The 24,983-nt window shown below is 43.5% G+C and overlaps 1 protein-coding gene across 4 annotated transcripts in view; it reads right to left on the bottom strand.

Annotated features, from left to right (window-relative positions):
• The window catches only part of esrrga (estrogen-related receptor gamma a), a 95,300-nt gene that overhangs the window by 27,281 nt on the left and 43,036 nt on the right, over positions 1-24,983 (bottom strand). For all 4 annotated transcript variants that reach the window (XM_060932897.1, XM_060932898.1, XM_060932899.1 and 1 more), the window contains exon 5: positions 3,697-3,807. In XM_060932897.1, coding sequence (XP_060788880.1) covers positions 3,697-3,807 — 111 coding nt within the window. The remainder of the gene's footprint in view (positions 1-3,696; positions 3,808-24,983) is intronic.

Here is a 24,983-nt window from a genome sequence, read left to right as displayed (position 1 = left end):
TTTTGAGCATATTGCATCATTTAAGTATATTCTGGAGCACAATATCCATCCATCCATTATCCGTAACTGGTTATCCTGTGCAGGGTTGCAGGCAAGCTGGATCCTATCCCAGCTGACTATGGGCGAGAGGCGGGGTACACCCTGGACAAGTCACCAGGTCATTGCAGGGCTGACACATAGAGACAAGCAACCATTCACACTCACATTCACACCTAGTGTCAATTTAGAGTCACCAGTTAGCCTAACCTTCATGTCTTTGGACTGTGGGGGAAACCGGAGCACCCGGAGGAAACCCACGCGGACACGGGGAGAACATACAAACTCCACACAGAAAGGCCCTCGCCGGCCACAGGGCTCGAACCCAGGACCTTCTTGCTGTGAGGCGACAGCACTAACCACTACACCACCATGCCGTCTGGAGCACAATATAATAACCTCATCTCATTATCTCTAGCTGCTTTATCCTGTTCTACAGGGTCGCAGGCAAGCTGGAGCCTATCCCAGCTGACTACGGGCAAAAGGCGGGGTACACCCTGGACAAGTCGCCAGGTCATCACAGGAATATAATAACCTTAAATGAAAAATTCGAAGACCACATCTGATCAAAATTCGAGAACACTTTCAGATACCTCCCAGGTATCCCAGGTATTGGTGTTAATCTGGCACCTGGTGACAATTTCCTTAATTATTCGACAAGCCCGATTTCTCTGGCAGCCCTCCTTGTTGCTTTGCAAGATGGCAAGCCGCTCTATGGCGACTGAAACTAGTGGGCGCAGATGTGTTGAAGTCATTCAAAGCAAGGGCCTCGACACTTCCTATCCTTGACTTGCAAGTGACTTCAAAGCAAAATTGAAACCCAGATGTCGGCCATGTTGGTGGATATACAAATGCGGGCCAAGCGACATTCCATACAAAACATAGTCACGCATGCACAACTCTGTTTTTCCACTGTTCTTTTAGCAATGCCATATCTTTGTGCTGTATATGGTTGTGGTCACAACAGTACTCGTGAGTGCGTCAAGTTCCAATTTTTTACAATTTCGTCCGTGATTCGGAAAGAGGGCGAGGAAACTCTGAGGCTTAGTACGGAGAGGAGCTGAACGACATCGGCAGGGCTGATCTAACACAGGCTAAAACCAAAACAGCTCATGTTTGCAGTCTCAGGTGAGATTCAAAAGCTTTCTCGATAATATCATGGAAGAATTTTATTTCGTGTTGCTAGAATTTTGCTATAAAATGAGCGTTTTCTTGTTGTGGTTCACTCGGTCGTTGTTATAATTTTAACATGTGTATTACCATTTCGCTTCTAGGAGCGCCAGCAAAATTATACGATAGAAACAATCCAGACTGGGCACCCACTCAGAACACGGGCTATGTTTCGTCCAAGTTCGGATTTGATTCTTCGGCAGCCAAACCGGATAGAACGCGATATCTGGGTACTCGATGGTCGGTAGAAGCATCTTATCTTCAGAAAAGTCTGACTTTTTAAAATAATATGGGTCAAAACCACACATATTTATCTTCTCTTTTTGTCGAATCTTCGCTTGACCGTTCAAATCGTGGTAATAGTGAGAAAATTCAGCACTGTTTACAGACACGCTTTCAGCGGCGGCCATCCTACTTGCTTTGTATATCCACCATCATGGCGGCCACTCATGACGTAGCGCATTTTGATCACGTGATTGCACGTCATGTATTAAGTTTTGAATCCTGTAACCTTCAATTTTTTTTAACCTTCTCTTCTGCTACAATGGTTACTGTTCTCTAATTTTGATCACTGTGTTTCACACAAAATAAAGGTTTTTGTTGAAGTGCCTTGATTATTAAAAAAACCAAACAAACACATGCTAGTCCAGCAGTGGTATAACCACAGCTGATATTCGTTCAAATTCTGAGCAACGAAGATGAACAATATTTCAGAATAAATCAAGCATTTATAAATTGTTCTGAATTTTGATCTCTGGTGTCGCACTGAATTAAACCCCTGCTCTTTATTTCGAGAGAGAGAGAGAAAGAAAAGGATGGTGGGAGTGGTGAATCAATCAGCCCAGGAGAGAGAGAGAGAGAGAGAGAGAGAGAGGTGTGCTATCTCTAGGTAAATCTTATTTAATGTTTCCCTAATTAGAATCAATGCAACCCAATTTCCAAAGCCCCATGCCTTTGTTATGTGCAAATAATCGATCAGGAAGGCTGTGGCCACGCTCATCCCCCACTCCCTCCCCATCCGTTTATAGAGGGGAGGGGTGTGTGTGAGGCCACACAACACACACGACACGACACACACGTTCTCAAACAGAACAGCTTAACAAATGTGTCACTGATGTGCTTTAAATGTACGTATAACGGGTTCAAAGCCGATGCGCAACAAATGTATGGTGATGATCTTTAATCACAAGCTCACACTTTCACTCACCAGTTGGGTTTGGTATCTACACCCCTGCTTTCTTTTAAGAGAAAAGACTGTCGGAAATTACAGCTGGACTGCGAGAATAAGCCTTGAAATAAGTTGGAGAGTGTGGAGAGATGGAAATACAGCGAGCCCTGGCAGGCGGATCAACGGGATTAGATGGAAGGTTATTCCATGGCCCTGTGTTTCGAATACGGTTTCTGTGGCTGGAATAATTGTGATTATTTCTGCTGCTATCATTGCATAAAAAAAGCATATTGTGTTCCCAAAGAATGTGCTAGCATTAAGTAAAAAGGCTTTAGGGCCAAATCTGTTAAGCGCTGCAGTGCTGTGTGTTTGCCGAGCAGTCAGACGGCGAGGAAGAGCCCATGTTTCGGGTTTGATGTCTCTGCCAGATTGGATTTAATCCGGATTAGGCCTCTCTCTCTCTCTCTCTCTCTCTCTCTCTCTCTCTCTCTCTCTTTCTCTTGAACATTTATACTATTGATATCCACTGTGTGCATGTCTTTTTCTTTTTTTTACAGTACAGACAGTGGGGTCAGTAACGATTAGGAAATGTATTTGAGTTTAAATTCGAATTGGATGCGGATCTTTTCTTATGATGAAAATACGATCGGGTATACATCATTTTTCCCCCCTTGCAGTTACTGACGTACTCATTCTGAAAATGGCATCATACGTTTGTGTCATGGACATTTGTGAATGATCTATTCGGTATCCGGTTATTTAGCACAAAAGTCTTTTCAGCACAAGTCCAAAGTCTTTTAGCGCAAGTTCTAAAGTCTCTTAGCACAACTCCGTGTTCTTTCGCACAACTCTGGATTATGGTCATAATAATCGAAGAAAAAAAATACTCATCTTGATATAGGAAGGGGTTTATTATGATTGCTTAGGGACCGGAAGCCTGAATTTCTGCTTTGGTGGCTTTGGAAATTTATATGTCAATTGTTTATAATATGGTAATTGTGATGCAAGAAGAAGATGAAGAGGATGAAGAAGAAAAGATTAGGCCAAGATGTAAGTCTCGAAGCTGTGGCTAGTTTACAGGGAAATTCACTTTTCGATCGGAATCTCGGCAACTTTCATCAAAAAAATCTATCAAACATCTTTAAACATGATCAGTGAGTATTCTTGATGAAGATTAAGTGTTTTTGGATCTTGTGCTAAAGAACTTAGAGTTGTGCTAAAAGACTTTTGTGCTAAATAACCGTAAACCATCAATTCATTAATTCATTCACTCATTAATTCCATCTGAGTCTATATGAGATGGAGTTAAGATGGAGGCTTACATGGCTTTTTGGGCGGCAGAGCCAGCTGTGGGTTCAGGTAGGGACTGTTCTCGGCATCTATCCTCCGTTTGTATTTCTGTCTGCCACCGCGAACTCTGTCCAGTCGTACTCCTAAAGAAAAAAAACACACACACACAACAAGGGAATCAATATATATACACACACACACACACACACACACACACACACACACACACACACACACACACACACAGTTGTGGTCAAAAGTTTGCATGTTACAGTGAATGTCATCTTGGATATGAATGTCATGGCAATATTTGGGCTTTCAGTAATTTCTCTGAACTGTTCTTTTTCTGTGGCAGAATGATTGTACAGCATACATCTTTAATTAAAAAAAAACACTAGAATTTGGTGCACAAGTTTTAAGTTTCTTTGGGTTTTCTGAAATCAACACAGGGTCAAAATTATACATACAGGTATAATTCGAAAATTTACATACACTCACTTAGATTATTCATTCAGAGGTGATGAAACTTCCAAAATGTCTCGTATCTTGCCAAGGCCGAGGTCTCTTAACTTCCTGTTAGGGATCATGATTGACTACAGCTGGTAGCTTCTCTGTGCCTTCATAAAAAGGGTTTGTTTACAGCACTCATTGGATTGACCAAAACACAGTAAAATGGGAAAGTCCAAGGAGCTCAGTGCAGATCTGAGAAAAAGGATCGCAGATATACACAACTCTGGAATGTCTCTTGGAGCCATTTCTAAACAACTGCAAATTCCAAAATCACTTCAAACAATTGTATCCAAGTTATTGTGTGGTGCAGTCACTTTGCCAAGCCACTCTGCTTCAAGAAAACCCAAACTGTCACCTTCAGCTGAAAGGAAATTGGTTTGGATGGTCAGGAACAACCTGGGAACCACCATGGCACAACCCTGACATGAACTGGATGCTGATGGATCACTGTCTACAGTTCAGATCACCATGGACTAAGAGGCTGCTAGCCAAGAAATCACCCCCTGCTCCAAAATTGACACCTTCAAACTTAACTAATATTTGAAGTGACCACATCTGTATGTCTCATCTGTATGGTCAGATGAAACAAAGATTGAGTTGTTTGGCCACAATGACCACCATGTACACAGGAACACTGTCCCAGCTGGTGGTGGTGGTAGGCTCATCATGCTCTGGGACTATTTTGCTGCCAGTGGAACTGGTTCATTGCACAAAGTGGATGGAATAATGAAGAAGGAGGACTATCTCAGAATTCTTCAGCATAAACCATCAGAAACTTGAACATGACTTGGGACTTACAACAGGACAATGAACCCAAACACGCATCAGAACTGGTTGTGGAGGATAAAGCAGCCTAATATTAAGCTTAAAACAAGTCCTGACTTCAACCCTATTGAAATTATATGGACCATGCTTAAAAAAAAAATTGGACTCTACCAATTCTACCATGAAGAGTCATGAAATATCCAACCAGAATTCGGCCAGAAGCTTGTTCATGGTAAACAAAAATGTTTGGTCAAGGTGAATCTTGCGAAGCGACATTTTACATATTAGGTGTGCTGTATGCATATTTTTGACCCTGTATATATAATTTTGCCCCTGTGTTGATTTCAGAAAACCCAAAGAAGATTAAAACGTGTGCACCAAATTCTAGTGTTTGTTTTAATTAAAGATGTATGCCGTACAATCATTCTGCCACAGAAAAAGAACAGTTCGTGTCACTGTACGGTATGTAAACTTCTGACCACAACTGTATATATGTTTCATCAAATCTAATACATCTCCTCCACCAGCTAAGAAGACACGAAAGGTAACGTGGTGTATAAGAAGGTACATTTAGTTCAGACTAAATGGTGCGCGTGTTCACGTTTTCACCTGCACTATTGTTCTAATAGAACATTGCAGTAGGGCTGCACTGTCACTTTAAAGGAATTGAGGGCAACGAAGAGCAAGCACTGGGTTAAACCCAACTGAGCAGCAGCTGTCAGTGGCCATTTCAGAGCCGTGGACAGGAGATGTCCAGCTGCTGACAGATAGGGCCACGACCGCTCTCTCCATGTGACGTCCGGACACACACCTGCCCATCTCCCACCACTGCACACTGCCTCGCGTGATTGTCACCATGTCAGATCTTCTCTGTGTGTGTGTGTGTGTGTGTGTGTGTGTACATATGTGTATGTGTGAGATTGCAAGAAGCCGCAAAACACACTGAAGATGTGAGCACTTGAGTCTTTGGGAAAACTGTGTTCATGATTATACCTCTTCTGCCTCACCGTTGAGAAGATTCCCTGTCTGTTTAGAGTTAATACATGACTTATACTGAAGCGAGGCATGATTCAAGAAATTCTAAAATTTCTAAGGACCTTGATATCGCAGGAGTCCTGTGCTCCTGTGGTTTGGTCATAAATCTCCACAGTCAAGCCTTTAAATCTGTCCCTGTCTCCAGAAGAGTGATTGGAAATACAGCACCACGTCTGCTTTCCACACTCTTTCCTTCTTATAGTTTTCCTCCCATCAGTCGAACTAACTGTCAATACTGTGTCCCACAACTACACCATGAAGGGCCGGTAATTCACCGAGGTGCAAAAATGCTCAGATTCTGCTTTTTTCCTCTCTCTCTCTCTCTCTCTCTCTCTGTTTCTCTCTCTCTCCGTCTCGATGTGGCCAGGAACTGAAAGACCTGTCCTCTGCTTTTAATTAATTGACATATAAATGAGTCTTAATTGAATGATGTAAAGCTCCTGAGAAGAAAGTGGGGTCTCTGGAAACTCTTAAAGGGGGTCAAGATGAGGTTCATGAGGTTGAGGTTCTTCATGCAGCGCCACTTTAAAACACACACAAATTTGACCGGCATGGTTTAGCGACTGCAAATTTGTTTAAAGCTAGAGCGCCGGCTACAATTATCGACACCTTAACGATCTTTTGGCCGTTGCAAAATTAGAAAAGACTTTCAATATGTAAATTGCGCATGAATAATTAATCAAACTTCTGCTGGAAAAAAAAAAAAAGAGTTGATTCCTGATTACTTAGCGTATCAGATCACGTGACACCGTTCCACTATTATCGACACCTTTGTCCACAATTATCGAAATCCAGATGATTATTTATAAAAATAAATTAATAAATAAATAAATGATCAGTCCTGTGATGACCTGGCGACTTGTCCAGGGTGTACCCCGCCTTTCGCCCGTAGTCAGCTGGGATAGGCTCCAGCTTGCCTGTGACCCTGTAGAACAGGATAAAGCGGCTAGAGATAATGAGATGAGATGAGATGAGATAAATGATCAGTATGGTATTAGGTTAACAAAACATAGTTTTTATTTAAAATTTGTTTTACATAGACTTATCTTTAGTACAGAATATCTTTTATATAAATATACCGATGTCGGTGCTTACGTAAATGAGGAAGTAATTCGAATGTTTGTAAACAAATGAACTGATAATGTTTAACCTGCGTCAGAAAATCTTTTTGTTCCACTTTCTACCCACTTTCTAAGTATTTCTGTAGATCACATTTTGTTAATCGTTCGTCGTTGTTTGTATTAATTTCTAGTTTTGTCGTTGACCAATAAATGTCAACAGGCGATTGAGATTGTAACCACGTGAAAATCCAGGTCAAAGGCGGCATGTTATTCCTCGAAACAAAATATAAAATGTCTACTGATATTGTAATATGTGGTCGATATTTACAACAAACTGCAAAAAAAAAAAAAAATTCTGAATGGAATAGAAAAATCTGAATATTTCAAGCATGTAATTTTTCATATGCTTGGAATTTAATTCTGGTCTAATTCTATTTATCGCAGTAGGATTCCAAATACTCTATGAACATTCCATTCTGTAATGAATCAGAAAAAAAAAATATAAATCACAGCACTTTTATTTTTTTTAAACTACTTCATCTACTTCAACAATGTTACACAAAGATCGATCCATAACAGTTGTCAATGTCGCTTAATTCCACAGGGTGTCGATAATGGTGGACACCAGTGAAAGCGATCACTATTATCGACACCTCACACACGTGACTTCCCAAACGCGCGTTTAGATCCAAAATGGCGGCTGTCAAATGAAAGAGTAAGAAACAAAGTAGGTTTCGATGAGGAGATCATGAAATATCAGTGAATTTGATCAGTAAAACATGTCCATGATCTTTCCACCATGATTACCTGCGATGATGATGATAACGTCCGGGTTTTCCTCAAATTGCTGATTGTGCTAAAAAATTCCATTTCAGGTAACGAGCTGTGTCATCAGACGACAAGATCAAAGGGTGAGGCGGGTCTTCCGGTTGATGAATTAACCAATAATAACTGTTGGACCTGAAACTCACTTTTGTAACATTGTTTTTGATTGGTAAATCTGAAAAGGTGTCGATAATTATGGACTGTCGATAATTGTACCATGAAACACTTTTTATAGGAGTGGTCTCTTCCAGGCTGACTCCGCCTCCAGCTCGGCGCCCACGCCTACACCTATTCACAGGGCATGAGGTCTTACTGAAGAGTAAATGATGTGCCAGATGAACGTTATTAACACACCGACTAAAGGAGTGTGTTTTGGAAAGAAAAAATGTGCGTTTTATACGCTGAATATTTTGTGTGGTTGGAAAACAGCGAGTCAGTGCGTCATTCATGGACAATGTTCAGAGGATGAGAGATTCTTGATACTGATTTTTTGTTGTCATGTTGTATTATGGGGCATCTTCACACACACACACACACACACACACACACACACCGTCAGGGTCGGAGTGTGGAGAAAGTTTATTGTGTTAATTTGCTGCGAGCGTTGGCCTCGTCACTCATAACACCATCACCTGCAGCCTGTGCTACAGCTCATCTCTCCCTGCCCTCATCTGCTGCCTGGATAATGCCGTCCAGATTTATGGGGCTTTTATTAGCCCGGTTGGATTACTGACAGTCCAGTCCGAGTTCACTGCAACACCTCGTCGCCTCTAACAAGCTTGAGAGCAAACAGCAAGAAAAGCAGCTCTTTGTAAAACAAAGAATTTATACAAACTGGTCATCATTCACAGCTGCACCACTCACTTTCTCATATTTCTTATTCGGACTATTCATACGCTAGGATTTGGGTGGAAAACAGGAAGTGAGGTATGGGTTTAGTGCCCTGCTCCAGAGCCGGACTGTGGAATTAGGAAGAGCTGAATACAGATCAGTTGCGTGCATGCAAGCTGTAATTCTCGTCTCTGTAGTTATTCGATTCATGAGTGGAAAATGAGCGACTGGAGGTATGATCTCCTTCCCCAGACAGAACAGCTTATTCCATAGCTGTGTGTGCTTTCACTCTTTCCCACTCTCTCAAGGCTAACAGGTGCCTCAGACACCTCAAAGTGAGCCCAACGCCACGCAGGAACATTCTTTTCATCACCGCATGTGTCCTGTGACTGCTCTGTTATCAGTCTGTGACTGTAAAGCAGGCAGGCGCCATCCATGGTGCATATGTTCCTCCATCGCAAGATTGGGTTACATGCACGCGTGTGGACACAAAAGGCTGCCGTCTGCTTGTCTGACTGCATATCTACGAGCTGGTGTAAAGTGGCGTTGACAAATAGCATCGCTGTCTGCTGCCAAAGCTGCCCTGTGCCCACTATTTCAACAAGGACCATAAACAGTGTGAAGTACTGTACTGTCCTGGACTGATTTTCTCTTCCCAGTGACCTCGTGTGAACCTCTGAGGCAGCGTTGGAGTCGAGTCACGAAACCTCGAGTCCGAGTCCAGTCTCGAGTCCCCAGTGTTAAAAAACAAAATCCACTATTGATCCGAGTCCAACACTCCAATCGCACCATTTGACGGTGGCTGTTTTAGCGCCATTAACATGAGTTTGTTCCTGAACATGCCGTATGAACAGGCGAATGTGCTTCTCTTTATCAGGGAGTGTGAAGTATTCTGTCAGAGATGGTCGGGAGACGGATGTAAGTGCAGAAGGTGTGTTTATTAATACACGTGAAGACACGTAAACAATCCTGAACGGCAGGCAAAATCGCAAAACGGTGAAACAGGAAGCAGGTTGAGCGAGGCACAAACAGGCTATCGTAGACGAGGCAGAATCAAAGACGAGAAACAGGAAATCAGGAAACCAAACAATAAATAAGGAAATAAGGCTCGGTAATGTGTCAGCAACGCAGCTCAATACTTCGCAAAGTAAGTGTGTTTTCACAGTTTTTATATAGGCGTACTGATTGCGCCTTAATCCTGTGCAGGTTCGAGTCGTTTAAGGCTGTCCGGCGCATGCCCGAGAGTCTATCTGATGCGTGCACCAAGGTGCGCAGGTGTGACACTCATCTCTCATCTCATTATCTCTAGCCGCTTTATCCTGTTCTACAGGGTCGCAGGCAAGCTGGAGCCTATCCCAGCTGACTACGGGCGAAAGGCGGGGTACACCCTGGACAAGTCGCCAGGTCATCACAGGGCTGACACATAGACACAGACAACCATTCATACTCACATTCACACCTACGGTCAATTTAGAGTCACCAGTTAACCTAACCTGCATGTCTTTGGACTGTGGGGGAAACCGGAGCACCCGGAGGAAACCCACGTGGACACGGGGAGAACATGCAAACTCCACACAGAAAGGCCCTCGCCGGCCACTGGGCTCGAACCTGGACCTTCTTGCTGTGAGGCGACAGCGCTAACCACTACACCACCGTGCCGCCACTATAAAAGTTAATGTAGATATAAATATCTTATGCCAAATTATTATGGCATGTTACCAAAAAATAAAGAAAAAATCAGTCTTCGTCTCCAATTTACGAGTCCGAATGCAGTTAATGCACAAGTCCGAGTCATCAGTGCTCAAGTTCAAGTCAAGTCACAAGTCTTTAAAATTAGGGCACGAGTCAGACTCAAATCCGAGTCCTGGACTTCAGTACTACAAGCTTGATCTGAGGGCACAGAGAACTGGGTAGAAATCACAACTGAACATTCCATGATGCATCTGCGATACCTTCACTACACAGTATTAATTCTCTGAAATCAATCTGATCACTTCCTCAGGAACGTGCACCAAAGAGGCGTGTTTTCAGACGTCCATCACCTCCAGGCTCCGCCCTTACAAACAGGGAAGAGAAGTTCGTTTTTCCACCAGCATACATCCACACAGCGTTACAAAACTCGTCCCCTTTGTAATTACGTCTTGTTTCAAGGCGCGAACGCGGGGTTTTTATTTTCACCTCATTTTAAATGATCCACCTTTTTCTCCTTTTACAAGAACCTCACAGATGACCATAAACATCTTACGAGGCTTGTTTTGAATTTCATAGGTGGCGTGGAATCCCACGAGGTGTCTGCAGCGTTTTTACAGGGATCTGTTTGTCAAGCAATCAACTCACTGGCAGATTTGGCTCTTTTAAAAAAGGGAAAAAGAGAAAATTAATTAATTGGACGTGATCGGAGACATCTGACGTTGTGTCGAGAAGAAGAGGAGAGGAGAAGAATATCATGAGGGAGGAAAAAGGAAGTGAAGGGAGTGAGATTGTCCCCTCGCGTTTACATACAACGATTGTTTCTTAAGTACACAGGGATGTGATGAATCAATAGTATAAATGTTTTTTTGTTATTGTTTTTTTTTTTCTATTGAAGGGCAGTGATCTTCTTCAGTTACTTCAGTTACTGTAACCAAACCAATTGGTGTCTTTCTGGGAAACACAGAGACCCCCCCTCACCCCCCACCTCCAAATAAAGTGTGAGTCCTACAGCTATCATAGAGCAAAAGGTTTAAAAAAATATATCGAAAATATTTTATTACCAGCTAAAAGATTTGACAGGCCGTGGATATGGATTAAATATAATTTGCCTTTGGCAGTATTTCAATAGCCTGCCTTCACAGAACTATATCTGCTCTCGCCGTAGTGGCCTCGAAACCATCTCTGAAATAGCGTGTAGGCCTGAGGCTATCGAATAAATGAGTTGCTATCTGCTAAATTATGAGGTAATGGATATTTATGAGTAACAATAAAAATAAGACAGTATTTTGCAGGGCAGAGGCTTGATTAGGTTCTTAGAGAGAGAGCAAGATGCTTTCTCTCTCTCTCTCTCTCTCCATCTCTCTTTTCCCCATGTCTCCCTCTCTTTCCCCCATTTCTCTCTCTCCCCATCTCCCCCTCTCTATGCCTCTCTTCAACATCTCTCTCTCTCTCCCCATGTACCCCCTCTGTCTGTCTCTCTTCAACTTCTCTCTCCCTCCCCCTCTCTCTCTCCCATCTCCCCATCTCTGTCTCTCTTCAACTTCTCTCTCCCCATCTCCCCCTCCCCCATTTCTCTCTCTCTCTCTCATCTCTCTTTTCCCCATGTCTCTCTCTGTCTGTCTCTCTCTCTTTCCCCATTTCTCTCTCTCCCCCATCTCCCCCTCTCTATACCTCTCTTCAACATCTCTCTCTCTCCCCATCTACCCCCTCTGTCTGTCTCTCTTCAACTTCTCTCTCCCTCCCCCTCTCTCCCATCTCCCCTCTCCGTCTCTCTTCAACTTCTCTCTCCCCATCTCCCCCTCCCCATTTCTCTCTCTCTCTCTCATCTCTCTTTTCCCCATGTCTCTCTCTCTTTCCCCATTTCTCTCTCCCCCATCTCCCCCTCTCTATGCCTCTTTTCAACATCTCTCTCTCTCTCTCTCTCTCTCTCTCTCTCTCTCTCCATCTCTGTCTCTCTTCAACTTCTCTCTCTCCCCATCTCCCCCTCCCCCATTTCTCTCTCTCTCTCTCTCTCTCTCTCTCTTTTCCCTATGTCTCTCTCTCTGTCCGTCTCTCTCTCTTTCCCCCATTTCTCTCTCTCCCCATCTCCCCCTCTCTATGCCTCTCTTCAACTTCTCTCTCCCTCCCCCTCCCATCTCCCTGTCTCTCTTCAACTTCTCTCTCCCCATCTCCCCCTCCCCATTTCTCTCTCTCTCTCCATCTCTCTTTTCCCCATGTCTCTCTCTTTGTCCGTCTCTCTCTCTTTCCCCCATTTCTCTCTCTCCCCCATCTCCCCCTCTCTATGCCTCTCTTCAACATCTCTCTCTCTCCCCATCTACCCCCTCTGTCTGTCTCTCTTCAACTTCTCTCTCCCCCTCTCTCTTTCCCCCGTTTCTCTCTCTCCCTCCCAATTTCTCTCTCTTGTCTCTGTCTTTCTATCTGTCCGTCTCTCTCCTCTCCCCTCCCTATCTCTCTCTTTCCCCCTCTCTCCCCCCCTCTCTCCCATCTCCCCATCTCTCTGTCCCTCTTCAACTTCTCTCTCTCCCCATCTCCCCCTCCCCCATTTCTCTCTCTCTCTCTCTCTCTCCCCCATCACCCCTCTCTCTGTCTCTCTTCAACTTCTTTCTCCCCCTCTCTCTTTCCCCTGTTTCTCTCTCTCCCTCCCAATTTATCTCTCTCGTCTCTGTCTTTCTATCTGTCGTCTCTCTCCTCTCCCCTCCCCATCTCTCTCTCTTTCCCCCTCTCTCCCCATCTCTCTTTCTCCCCCACTTCTCTCTCCCCAGCTTCTCTCTCTCTCTGTCTCTCCCCAGCTTCTCTCTCTCTCTGTCTCTCCCCAGCTTCTCTCTCTCTCTCTCTCTCTCTCTCAGTGCATGCAGCAATGCATCTTGGCATGAATCACGCCAAACATCATGCGCACCAGTGATCATTAAAGAAAGATAAGAAAAGAAGTGTACTCATTACGGACTAGAAGATTTTGGTACTCAAAAAAATGTGTACATGATTCCTGACTCATATAACAGATCCTGAAGCCTGAGTGTGTACGCTGACTACTTTTACACTATTTTGACACTATTACACGTACCGGGAAAGGTGTCAAATGTGTCGCTTTTTAACACTTGCGTTGATATTCAACAATTAGTCGTTAATTACAATAAAGTAATTAAAAGCATCCAAAACTGAGGTGGTTTTTGTGCAGAAAAGTTACTTTCCTTCTAGATAAAAAAACAACGTGAGGTGAATCGGGGCCTAGAACATGTAGTCAGGTCAGGTCAAGCTGTGTGTGTGTGTGTGTGTGTGTGTGTGTGTGTGTGTGTTGCTGTATACATGCCTTCCATTACTGCCTGGCTTAAAAATAGCCTCAGCTACATTAAAGTTCACCACATCTGTATTTCCATTATTCTATCCGTGTACACTCATCCATCCATCTGAGCAAAGTTGTAGCTAGGTGGTATGTGAAATCAAAGCAAACACATCCTACATACTCCTACACACACACACACACACACACACACACACACACACACACACACACACACACACACACACACACACACACCTTCAAAGACAAACCCATAGCCTCGGAAAGGATTTGAGTCGAGCCAGGAGTTAAGCCTGCTAGATTACTGGTTCACTATAAAAAGGAAACAGAGCGGGAGGCTTTCTGGGAAGACGCTGTCGACTTCACGTGGGTTGTCCAGGACATGAGGAGAAAAGGAAAAGGAAAGGGGAAGGGAAACGGGCAGCATCTCGTATATTGTTGTAGATCAGGATAGCAATTTTGATAGCTTCATACGAGGCTGATTTTCTCTGTTCGGAAAACACGTAAGAACTGAGTCATATTAAAAGTCGTCCAGAGTAATACAGAATCACACCTTAAAGGAGATACGCAGAACCATGGCCTCACTTTTTGTTGAAAATTCCTTGAGACCTGAAGAATCGCATAGGAATAGTTTTAAGCGTTAACAATAAATCTAATATAGTAATTTTTACCATTAAAATGATTCATTTAGGTAGCGGTCTGAGTGAATGACCTTGACATCTGTGACGTCACAGCGGTAAGGCTATCGGTCTCATCGCCATTTCCGCTATACTAAAACACAGAGCTGACTACAACTTTGATCCTCCATTTTGAGCCAATTTATCGCCATGCCACATAGATGTGTTGCTGGCGGGTGTAGCAATATGACAGAAGGTGGATTTATGTTGCATTCATGGCCCAAGAATGTTCAAACTGCAAAGATTTGGATGCATTTTGCGAGAAATTCATGGGCACAGTTCACTGATGACTCATATAAGACCTCTGATCTGTTGAACAGCGTTGGCTATAAGCCCGTATTGAAAGAGGGTGCAGTACCAACAATTAAAGGAAAATAAAACTATAAGAAAAGGAAAGTAAGTTCAGTTGCACCAGTTCTCCCGGAGTGTGAGCCGAGCAGTAATGGCGGAGTACTCAGTACGGAGAAAATGGAGAATGAGTGGACCAGTCGTCTGATTTCTCTGCTGGATATGCTTGCCTCAGCAGCAATATCTCGCCCTTACGTGGAAGAAGCGAATGAATGAAGAACTGAGCAAAGAACTGAAAGTCAGATTGTTTCAAAACAATCGGTCACAAGATCGGCCTTCAAGAAGCGAGAACACAGACGGGTAAGATGCGACTCTCATTTGGCTACATCACAACACTCGTTGTTTACCTGCATTTAGATTAATACATGCACCTTGTATTGTGTATTTAAGTTACCGGTATAAGATTATTTAATTTGCTTCAGAATGTGATTGTCTCAGTTCATCTGATTATTTAATTAGCCTTTTACATTTTATCAGTGAAAATGCGTGCATGTACATGAATGTTGCGTAAGTTATAACGCCTATCCTGTTTTAATGAGAGTTACATGAGACTGCCGGTTCAATTCCATCCAATTCTCTAGACGGCTTTGTTCTCTGGCTTTATTTCGTAAGGTGGGAGCCTCCGTGGCTGACGTGTTACTATTGGATTCACTTTCCGATGGTTTGAACTGATACAGTTCTACGTGTATAGCAGTAGCATGTACACACACTCCAATTTCAGGACTATCACAGTCAGATATATTACTATCTGCGGAATCCAAAGAATCTCCAATAAATCTGAACGAAGAGGCCATTGCAACCGCTCTCGCCTGCCGAGTCAGGTTTTGGTCTATAGCTGTCAAAGGCCTCGGCCTTAAAACCGGTTACTGCTGTGACGTCACGCACTCAGGGCTGGCTGGCTCAGCGGGGCAGCTCCAATGCCAACTTTGCGGTCGATTTTAACTCTCAAAAAAATATATATTTTTTATTCCCATTTATGCAGCATACAAGAGTCAAGGATGGAGATACTATCTACTCAGAAACGTATTTAAAAATAAAGGTTCTGCGTATTTCCTTTGGACTTAAGCATGTCATCACTTAAACAGGCCATGATGGTTTGGTTTGTATCTCACAAGCCAGTCTTTTCGGCAGCATACATTCCCCAGCAGGTTTTGACATTTCTTCGAAGGGAACCAAATTGTTTTGTTGTGTTATTGTTGTTGTTGTTTTCCACAGACATTCATAAGCTTGTGATTGTGCCAACGTGTGGCTCACTGTGCAAGCTTTTATTAGGCCCAAACTGTGCAGTTCCAGCTGAGAGGAAAACAAAGCATGTGGCGAGACCTGAGGCTCGGTGCTTTGTCGGGGATCGCCCCCTTTCTGACAGGAAGAGAGGTAGAGCGGCGGCAAGCCACTAGAGCTTCCACCTCCCATGCAAATAGGCCAGGAACACATGAATATGGGAAAGCAACTGGACTGTGGGTTGCCAGATCCCCTGAGTCCATCAAGTTATTAAATTTTCACATGGAGAGAGAAAAGCAGAGAGAAAGAGATGGGTAAAGAGACACAATGATAAAGAGAGGTGAGAGAGAGACTCGGTCGTCTCAGTCTCCCTCCTAATGCGACGAGAATTTATTTCCTGTGTCGCTGTAAATGTAACGCACGACTCCAGACTCCATTTCATGCATATCATTTCATCCCCAAAAAAACTTTTCTGATGTTTAAATCTGTTCAATTCTCCTTTGCCAACACAATCAGTCCACTGCGTCATTTTTTCCGTAATGTGATTACACACAGAGGCAAATATTGACAGCATTTGTCTTGCACAGCTCTCTGCGTTCAGAAGTTCTGCTTACGAATTCCTGCAGGGGCACAAATTTCTGACACACACACATTGGACAGAGAGTTGCTTTGAATTTCTTGACTGCATGCTGAAAGATTTTCTCTCGTGCCCGGCTTGGCCCTTGATGAGGATTTGCATCCTGAGAAAATGTGCTGACCACCGGCGAGTAAACAGACGTGACCATGTTGTCTAATAAGCCAGATTTACTGTGTGTGTGTGTGTGTGTGTGTGTGTGTGTGTGTGTGTGTGTGTGTGTGTGTTTGAGTCTCATCAACAGCGCTGTCCAGCTCAAAAGCAAATCCGTACCATGACGTCACAGAGGAATTTTCTCCATATTCATATAACACACCTGTCTCCCTGCTGGCACTCAGCAGCTCTGCTGATCTACTGCCTAAAAATAGATGTCAGTGAAGCACAATGCAAACTGGCTGAAGCTGCGAGCCCGTCTGCGTCCACTCTCCTGTCGAACGTACTGACTGAGCTGCAGAGGCCTTGAATGCGTTCCACTGATTCAGACAGATTTTGATTTTGGGGTGGGTTTCCCCAAAAGCCTCTTAATGCTAAAAGCATCTAAACCAGGAGAGAGAGTGTTCATTGTGCTGCTCGCGCGACCATTTAACGATGATCTTTGTGCTACGATGCTTTTGGGAAACTCGGCACTGGTCTGAGAGTAGTGGATTAACAACCTGATCTGTAGAACCTCCTCAAACTGGCAACGTGTTTACAGCTGATCAGTGCTTGGTTTAAAAAAAGATGGATTATTAAACCGGATTATTTTTATTCTGTTAAATAGAAAAGCTTCACTTTTTCACTTCTCTCGATTATTGAAATAATATGTTTGACAGTGGTGGCACGGTGGCGTAGCGGTTAGCGCTGTCGCCTCACAGCAAGAAGGTCCGGGTTCGAGCCCCGTGGCCGGCGAGGGCCTTTCTGTGTGGAGTTTGCATGTTCTCCCCGTGTCCGAGTGGGTTTCCTCCGGGTGCTCCGGTTTCCCCCACAGTCCAAAGACATGCAGGTTAGGTTAACTGGTGACTCTAAATTGACCGTAGGTGTGAATGTGAGTGTGAATGGTTGTCTGTGTCTCTGTGTGTTACCCTGCAATGATCTGGCGACTTGTCCAGGGTGTACCCTGCCTTTCGCCCGTAGTCAGCTGGGATAGGCTCCAGCTTGCCTGCGACCCTGTAGAACAGGATAAAGCGGCTAGAGATAATGAGATGAGATGAGATGTTTGACAGTTTGGGTTTTTTCTTTCATTTTTCGAGTTGTCTCCAGGCACCCTGGGCAGGATTAGTGTCTCTGGAGACGTGCAACAACAACAACAACAACAAAATGTTCATCGTATCCTATGGAAATTGTGAATCTAAAACCTGACGATGTCACAATTGAAGGGAAGAGAACACAACTGTGTTGGAGAGGTGACATACTCTCTCTCGTCAATCACAGTGACACTATCCAATCATGGATTTTTTTTTAATACTCATGTATGCAGAAGAGGGTAGACGGCAGCTTTCCTCTGAGAGTGGTGAATGCATATATCACGAGTGTGTTCTTCAGCATGAGAAGATAAACTTCATATCTTCATGCCACAGTGTAATGTTCTTGACATTATATGGACACGTCCACAAAAAAAATACACAAGTTAATCAAAATAATTTTAATTTTGAACCGGTTTGCCATTTTGTCAACGCATGTCCAGTCAGCGGGAAAACACTGGGAGTGACGTCATCGGCGTGAAATATCAGGAATTATTATACATACAGGACACTTTTTCCATGGAATAAAAACATGTATTCTATTCCCTTCTTGTGGGTTTATTGACAGCATGCAATATTGTTATCATACCGCTTATCCTCCATGTATTATGCCACTCTCCCCAATATTGTAAAATTGTTCCAATATTGCATGTTGTCAAGACAACACGACGTCACATGTCAGAGCTCAGGCGAATATCCAGAGACAAAACTTTTCTGCTGCGCGTGCTCACAATCATTTCTTTGTCCTCCGGGAAACTGAGAAGACGAGGCGAATCCAGTGCTACGGCTAAGATTAAGCACTAAGTAAATAAACTGAAAACTGAAACCCAAGAAGCGTTGAACACCTGAAAGGCAGGGCTTTCCACAAGCGCCGGCTACCGGCCATACAGCCGACTACACAATTAAGTCCAGCCGGCTACTTTAATGACTATTATTTTTGTAGCCCACAGGCTCTAAATATTAATTTTCGATTTTAATAAAATTAAATGTTTAGCTAACAGACTGACAATAATGTCAAACTGAACCACACTCATTTAAGTTGTGATTCGTGCTGTTTGTACCGATAATAACCACAAATTCCCTGCCGACTTCGTTGATCAGGGGAGAGTAACTCATCCGCGGCCCCGACATGCGGTGTGTGTGTGCGCGCACACTCGGCGGAGGCAGTAGTGTGTCGGGGCCGTCGGAGGCGACATCGGAGGGAACAGAAGCAGAGATAACGCTTATTTTGTCTCCGGTAAACCAGTCTTCTCTCGTTCAATTACGTGCTGGCATCAAAAGACACCGTTGGTTGCAAATGAAACCAAACTGAGTGGTTGGAGTGTATTTTCATACACAAATGGAGAAATGTTCGCTGAGTGTTTAATTGTGTAGCCACCACTGCAGACCGTTGTCGTTGTTAATTCATAGCATGCTCAGTTGCGTGAATGTGTCATGCACCGAAAATAAGAGATTTACAAGCCAGGAACGCCTCATGATGCAATACGCAAGAAAAGAAAGAAGATTTACTGCCATTTTACTTTGTATTTGAGTAAAGTGAATAAATAAATGGTCTGTGGAAAATACATTTAATCCTGGGAAGTGCGTGCACAGGAGTTTATTTTGTGTTTACTCCCCCCGGCTGGCTACTTATTTGTCATGGCTGACTAGTACGGTATGAGCCTTAGTGGAAAGCCCTGTGAAAGGCTACCAAAACTTCATTAGATATCACATCACACATCACATTATCTCTAGCCGCTTTATCCTTCTACAGGGTCGCAGGCAAGCTGGAGCCTATCCCAGCTGACTACGGGCGAAAGGCGGGGTACACCCTGGACAAGTCGCCAGGTCATCACAGGGCTGACACATAGACACAGACAACCATTCACACTCACATTCACACCTACGGGCAATTTAGAGTCACCAGTTAACCTAACCTGCATGTCTTTGGACTGTGGGGGAAACCGGAGCACCCGGAGGAAACCCACGCGGACACGGGGAGAACATGCAAACTCCGCACAGAAAGGCCCTCGCCGGCCCCGGGGCTCGAACCCAGGACCTTCTTGCTGTGAGGCGACAGCGCTAACCACTACACCACCGTGCCGCCCTTCATTAGATATTCTTGACGCATATTTAGAAGAGAAAAACATACCAACGGACACCGAAAAACTGGAAAAGAGACACATCGGAGATGTAAAACTTCCACATTTGTGAGTGACTGTGAGAATTTGTAAACAAACATGGCTGCCTGGTTTGCTTTCTTAAAAGCAGGAGATTTTGAGAGAATTTTGGCTGCCAGATCGCTCCGTTGTGTGTAGTTGTCGATGTTGATTTTAAAAGTAACTAAGTAAATTACACAGGGAAATGAATACTTAAGTCTGAGTGAAAAATACTGTTGTGACTGTGCGTCATAGAAGAGTCCGGAGACAGAAATCTTAGTTTCTTGGTCGTTAGCCTGTACTAGTAGCTCTCGATAGCACTGGCTTGACTGTGCTAGCATTGGGCTTTGCTAACACTACTGATAAACACTACACCAGCTGGAAGGTGAGAATGCTGATATGAAGAGAGTTTGTATGTATAATAATAATAATATTGGCTGGCTTTTTTGTGGTATATCAGATATACTCCATTCAGCTACTCATCTTCGACTCGTTCAATACCATGCTAGCTGAATGGAATATCTTTGATATACCATCCAGTGCCAGCCAATATTATTTAAATATGCCACGCAGATCCGTGATATATTTCGTATGAAAAATGTGAGATTTTCAACACGAGAAGATAAACTTCATATCTTCACGCCAAATCAAAACAATTCATTGATTTCCTCACGAGTGACATACAGAGATTTATATCATGGTTTTGGTTCTCCACGTCCCGGATGGCGCTCTGATTAAAAGTATGAGTGGTGTATTTCCCAGTAATCCATACAAGATAACTCTGTACGCATCGTTTCAATGCGTTCTGAATCCCATTGAGAGGGTTTTTTTTAATTTTCCGAACTTCTCACTGCTCTCAGAATACGACCCTCTTTGTGTATCATTTATCTTTTAGTATCACTTTCTCCTTGCCTCTTTTATAAAAGATAGCACAGTGGTCCTGATTACCTGAATCCTCCTCTCCTCCGCACCACACCCTACACACACACACACACACACACACACACACACACACACACACCTTAATAAGGAGTCATTTGTACTAGCTCATTTATTTTCCAGAAAATTAACTCACTTTCTGTCCTGATGAATGATTTTAATCTAAATGAAGCAAATTAAAAATTGAAAATTATACTTCCAAACCTCACAAAAAAAGGAGGAGGAGGAGGACGATGGGGAGGAGGAGGGGAGGGGCCTCAATGAGAAAAGCGACCGTTCCAGTTAACAAATGAGCCTTCATATATTAATAGATGACCTGGGAAGGGTGATAAGGGAACGTGTCCAGCGGCCGAGCTGCAAAAATACAGCAGCACAACAAGAGCATGGGAGTTAAGAGGAAGAGGTGTATGTGTGTGTGTGTGTGTGTGTGTGTGTGTGTGTGTGTGTGTGTGTGCAGAAAGATCAGTGTTGGCTTCATTGTTGGCCCAGAGAGTTACCGAGCGATCATTTCTCTTTAATTATTATATCAAGGTCTGTCTGTAATAGAAATACACCCTAGACACACACAATCAGAAGCACGTTCCTGTCCTGTCCCTGGTCTCATATGGTGATCTGAATGGCACTGAATGATGTTGACAAATTCGGTGTGATACGTTGGCACACACACTCCAGCGCCGGCTGCTTGCTTCCTCGATGGGGTGTCAATGGCAAGCTGTCAAAAGCCCAAGCGACTTAATAGACAAAGTGATGAACGGCGATCATTTGGGGCGCAGGAACATTGCTGAGAGCCGATATGTGGATGGAGTTTGATAGGATCACCATTGGATTTCCTCCACTTCAAACAGTGAGTACCGGACACTGAGGTATCGACTTGGAAGAGAAATTGACAGATCCGTGCTTTTGTTGCAGGGTGAAATAAACAAAGACGATAATCAGATGAAGAGTAACACACTCACTCACTCACTCACTCACACACACACACTGGTGAGTGAAATCTTTCAGGATCTTTGCACACTCACACACACACACACACACACAATACGTATGTCCCTGGCTCGGCTCAGCTCTGCCGTTATGAGACCTTGAGGCATAGCGGGCCCTTTTTATGAAACCCCATTCTTCATTCCAGAGCCCAATCAGAACAGGCCACTGAAATTTTAAGGGCGCCGCTGAGCCGTGATGGAATGACAAGCGAATGATTGAAATGTTAGGATTCATAATTGGAAACATGGTGCTATCTTATGGGCTACACACACACATACACACACACTCAGAGTTGGATGTTCTGGGCTGCAGCAGTGGTTTTATGGTAATTGAGGCAGTTATATGAGGCGGCCGTGGATGGCTCCTTACTTCCTCCACGCCTTAAACAGGTGTTATCTTTGGAACTACAGAGCCTCCTGAACGTCAACTCAATAATACAGGAGCTGTCTTATCAGGGTGTGGACTTGACTGATTGGCAGGATGATATGTTCAAACAATACAACCAAAACTCTCAAGCTCACGGCTGAGAGATGGCAGAGGAGAGAAGCAGACTGGTAATACGTATTAGTAGTATAAATACGGAGGTGATCATAGAAAATCTTGCTCCAATCGATGATTGGTTGAGAAATTCTGATTATTTCTCAATAATCACCTCGAGCGACTCGGCAAAATGGCATCCGATCACTTCGTCACCGTAAGTGATGAACAAATGATGAACGAAAATACTGTTCCTAAAATCAAAGCATTAAAGATGCTACGACTTTTGTTCGAAAACTATTCAAAGGTAAGGTGGGACTGTGGTTTATTTTATCGATTTCAAAACAAAGTATTTTAGATAAGTGACACAAGTCTGCACCGCGCCTTTATTACATCCCGTTTTTGAAGTTATATCAGTGAATATCGGTGATTATTATCCATACAGGCCACTTTTTCCATGGAATAAAAACATGCATTCTATTCCCTTCTAGCGGGTTTATTGATAGCATGCAATATTGTTAGCATATTGCTTATCCGACATGTATTACGCCACTCTCCCTAATGGAGAATGAGCGTGTAATATTGTTATTATGCAAGACAACACGACATCACACATCAGAGCTCATGACGAAACTTTCCTGCTGCACATGCGCACAATCATTTCTTTGTCGGCTGGGAAAGAGACAAGACGAGGCGAATGCAGTGCTACTGCCAGGATTAAGCACTAAATAAATAAACTGAAAACGCGTTGAACACCCAAAAGGCTACCAAAACTTCATTAGATATTCTTCATGCATATTTACAAGAGAAAAACATATCGACGGACACCGAAAAACTGGAAAAGAGACACATCGGAGATGTAAAACTTCCGTGCTAGTGAGCGATTGTGACAATTTGTAAACAAACATGGCCGCCAGGTTTGCTTCGTTAAAAATTTTGGCTGCCAGGTCGCTCCGTTGTGTATAGCTGTCGATGTTGATTTTAAAAGTAACTAAGTAAATTACACAGGGAAAAGAATAATAATATTCGGCTTGACTGCACTAGCATTGACCTTTGCTAACACTACACCGGCTGGAAGGTAACTGGACTGCCATGCTAACAGCACTGAGTCATGGGTAAGCTAGCACTGGCCTTCGAAAATGCTGATTTGCTGATATACTCATCTTTGACTTGTTCAGTATCATGCGAGCTGAATGAAATATATCTGATATACCACTCAGCGCTAGACAATATTATTTAAATATTAACCTTGACTTCATCTTAGTTATTATTTATTGATATTCACTTCACCTTTGGTCAATTATTATTATTATTATTATTATTATTAGGGGTCCAGGTGCTGAGAAACACCTTGTTTTCCATAGGATTCATCTTCTTTTTTTTCTTCTTTGCGAAAACTGAACATAATGTGAAACGCAATCAGTTCTCTTCCTCAAACAGTCACAAAGAGATGAGTCCAATCAGCCTGCCGGTGGCGCTATAGTGCTGTCTTTTGTGTTTTGCTTTGTTCAAATCTCATGATTTCCTTCTCTCTGATTTCTTCTTCTTCACAGTTATTTCTGGTCCAACCCCAAGACCAATATTCATATACGTATCGCCACGAAACCTCCTTCATCCATCATAAACAAAATGAACCCTGTCATTCCAGTATAGTCAGTGCTCGATTTGGATAAAGGGTTAAAATTCTGAGACAGCCCAAACTCCAGGAGACAGTGAGGTGTGAAAAGCAGCGTGGTCTCCGAGGGAAGTGCTGTGAGCTGTGATTGGGGCTGACGCTGGACTGGCGGAGAGCAGATCAGTAAAGTGTGTGCTGTGTCTGAGCGCCTATGCCGCGCCTCCTCTGGCCATTTGATTACAGGGGAGATGGAGAGCGTTCCCCTCCTCTAGACACACTTCCCCATCAAACAGCGACAAATGAGATGGTGCTGCCCCTGCAAAGCGAGCCTACAATCTGTCAAAGTACAATGCAATTGAGGGATGACGCAACATTGCTTCTCTTTCTCTTTCATCCTCTCTCCGTCTTCAGTCTTTCTCTCCCCTGCTGTCTTTTTCAATAATTGTTCAAAGCAGGACCTCGGTGAGTGTGTGTCGTGAGCAGTGGAGACATGAATCTGAATTTACACAAAGGCTCTATCATGGATGGCATAGTTGGCCCATTAATATAATTAACATTAGCGCTAATCAGCTAGCGTGACCTAATTTTCATATGGCTAATGTTGTTTGTAGCTTCACTTTTTAATCCTCCGTCACACTCGCTATATCAGACTGACAAACATCAGCAACGTCCAGCTGCTTTCTGTATGTTTTATTCTCTTACTGAAGACCAAGTGACCTTGTGCAGACGCTGACTGACCTCCATGAGGAAGCATTTACTTATTTTTACACAAAAACCTGCAACCAAAAGGCTCTTGAGGTTAAGGTTAGGGTTAAGGGTGCATTAAATATGTACTTCACATTCAGCACTGGAGCCAACAGAAGCGAGTGACGCATTGCGCCATATGCATTGTGTGCAGCGAGCGCACAGCAGCCAGGAATTTGTTAGGGTGAACCTCCAAAACTAAAGTGCTCATAAAGCTACAACCTTTTCTGGTTGTAACAGTACTAATTAGGACCATGAAGACCCTTTCTATTTTGTGCTACAGTGGTGCTTGAAAGTTTGTGAAC

This window comes from Neoarius graeffei, chromosome 11, assembly GCF_027579695.1.
Source record: "Neoarius graeffei isolate fNeoGra1 chromosome 11, fNeoGra1.pri, whole genome shotgun sequence".
NCBI lineage: Eukaryota > Metazoa > Chordata > Actinopteri > Siluriformes > Ariidae > Neoarius > Neoarius graeffei.
Note: the sequence above shows the minus strand (reverse complement) of the source record. Positions and strands in the feature narration are given on the sequence as shown.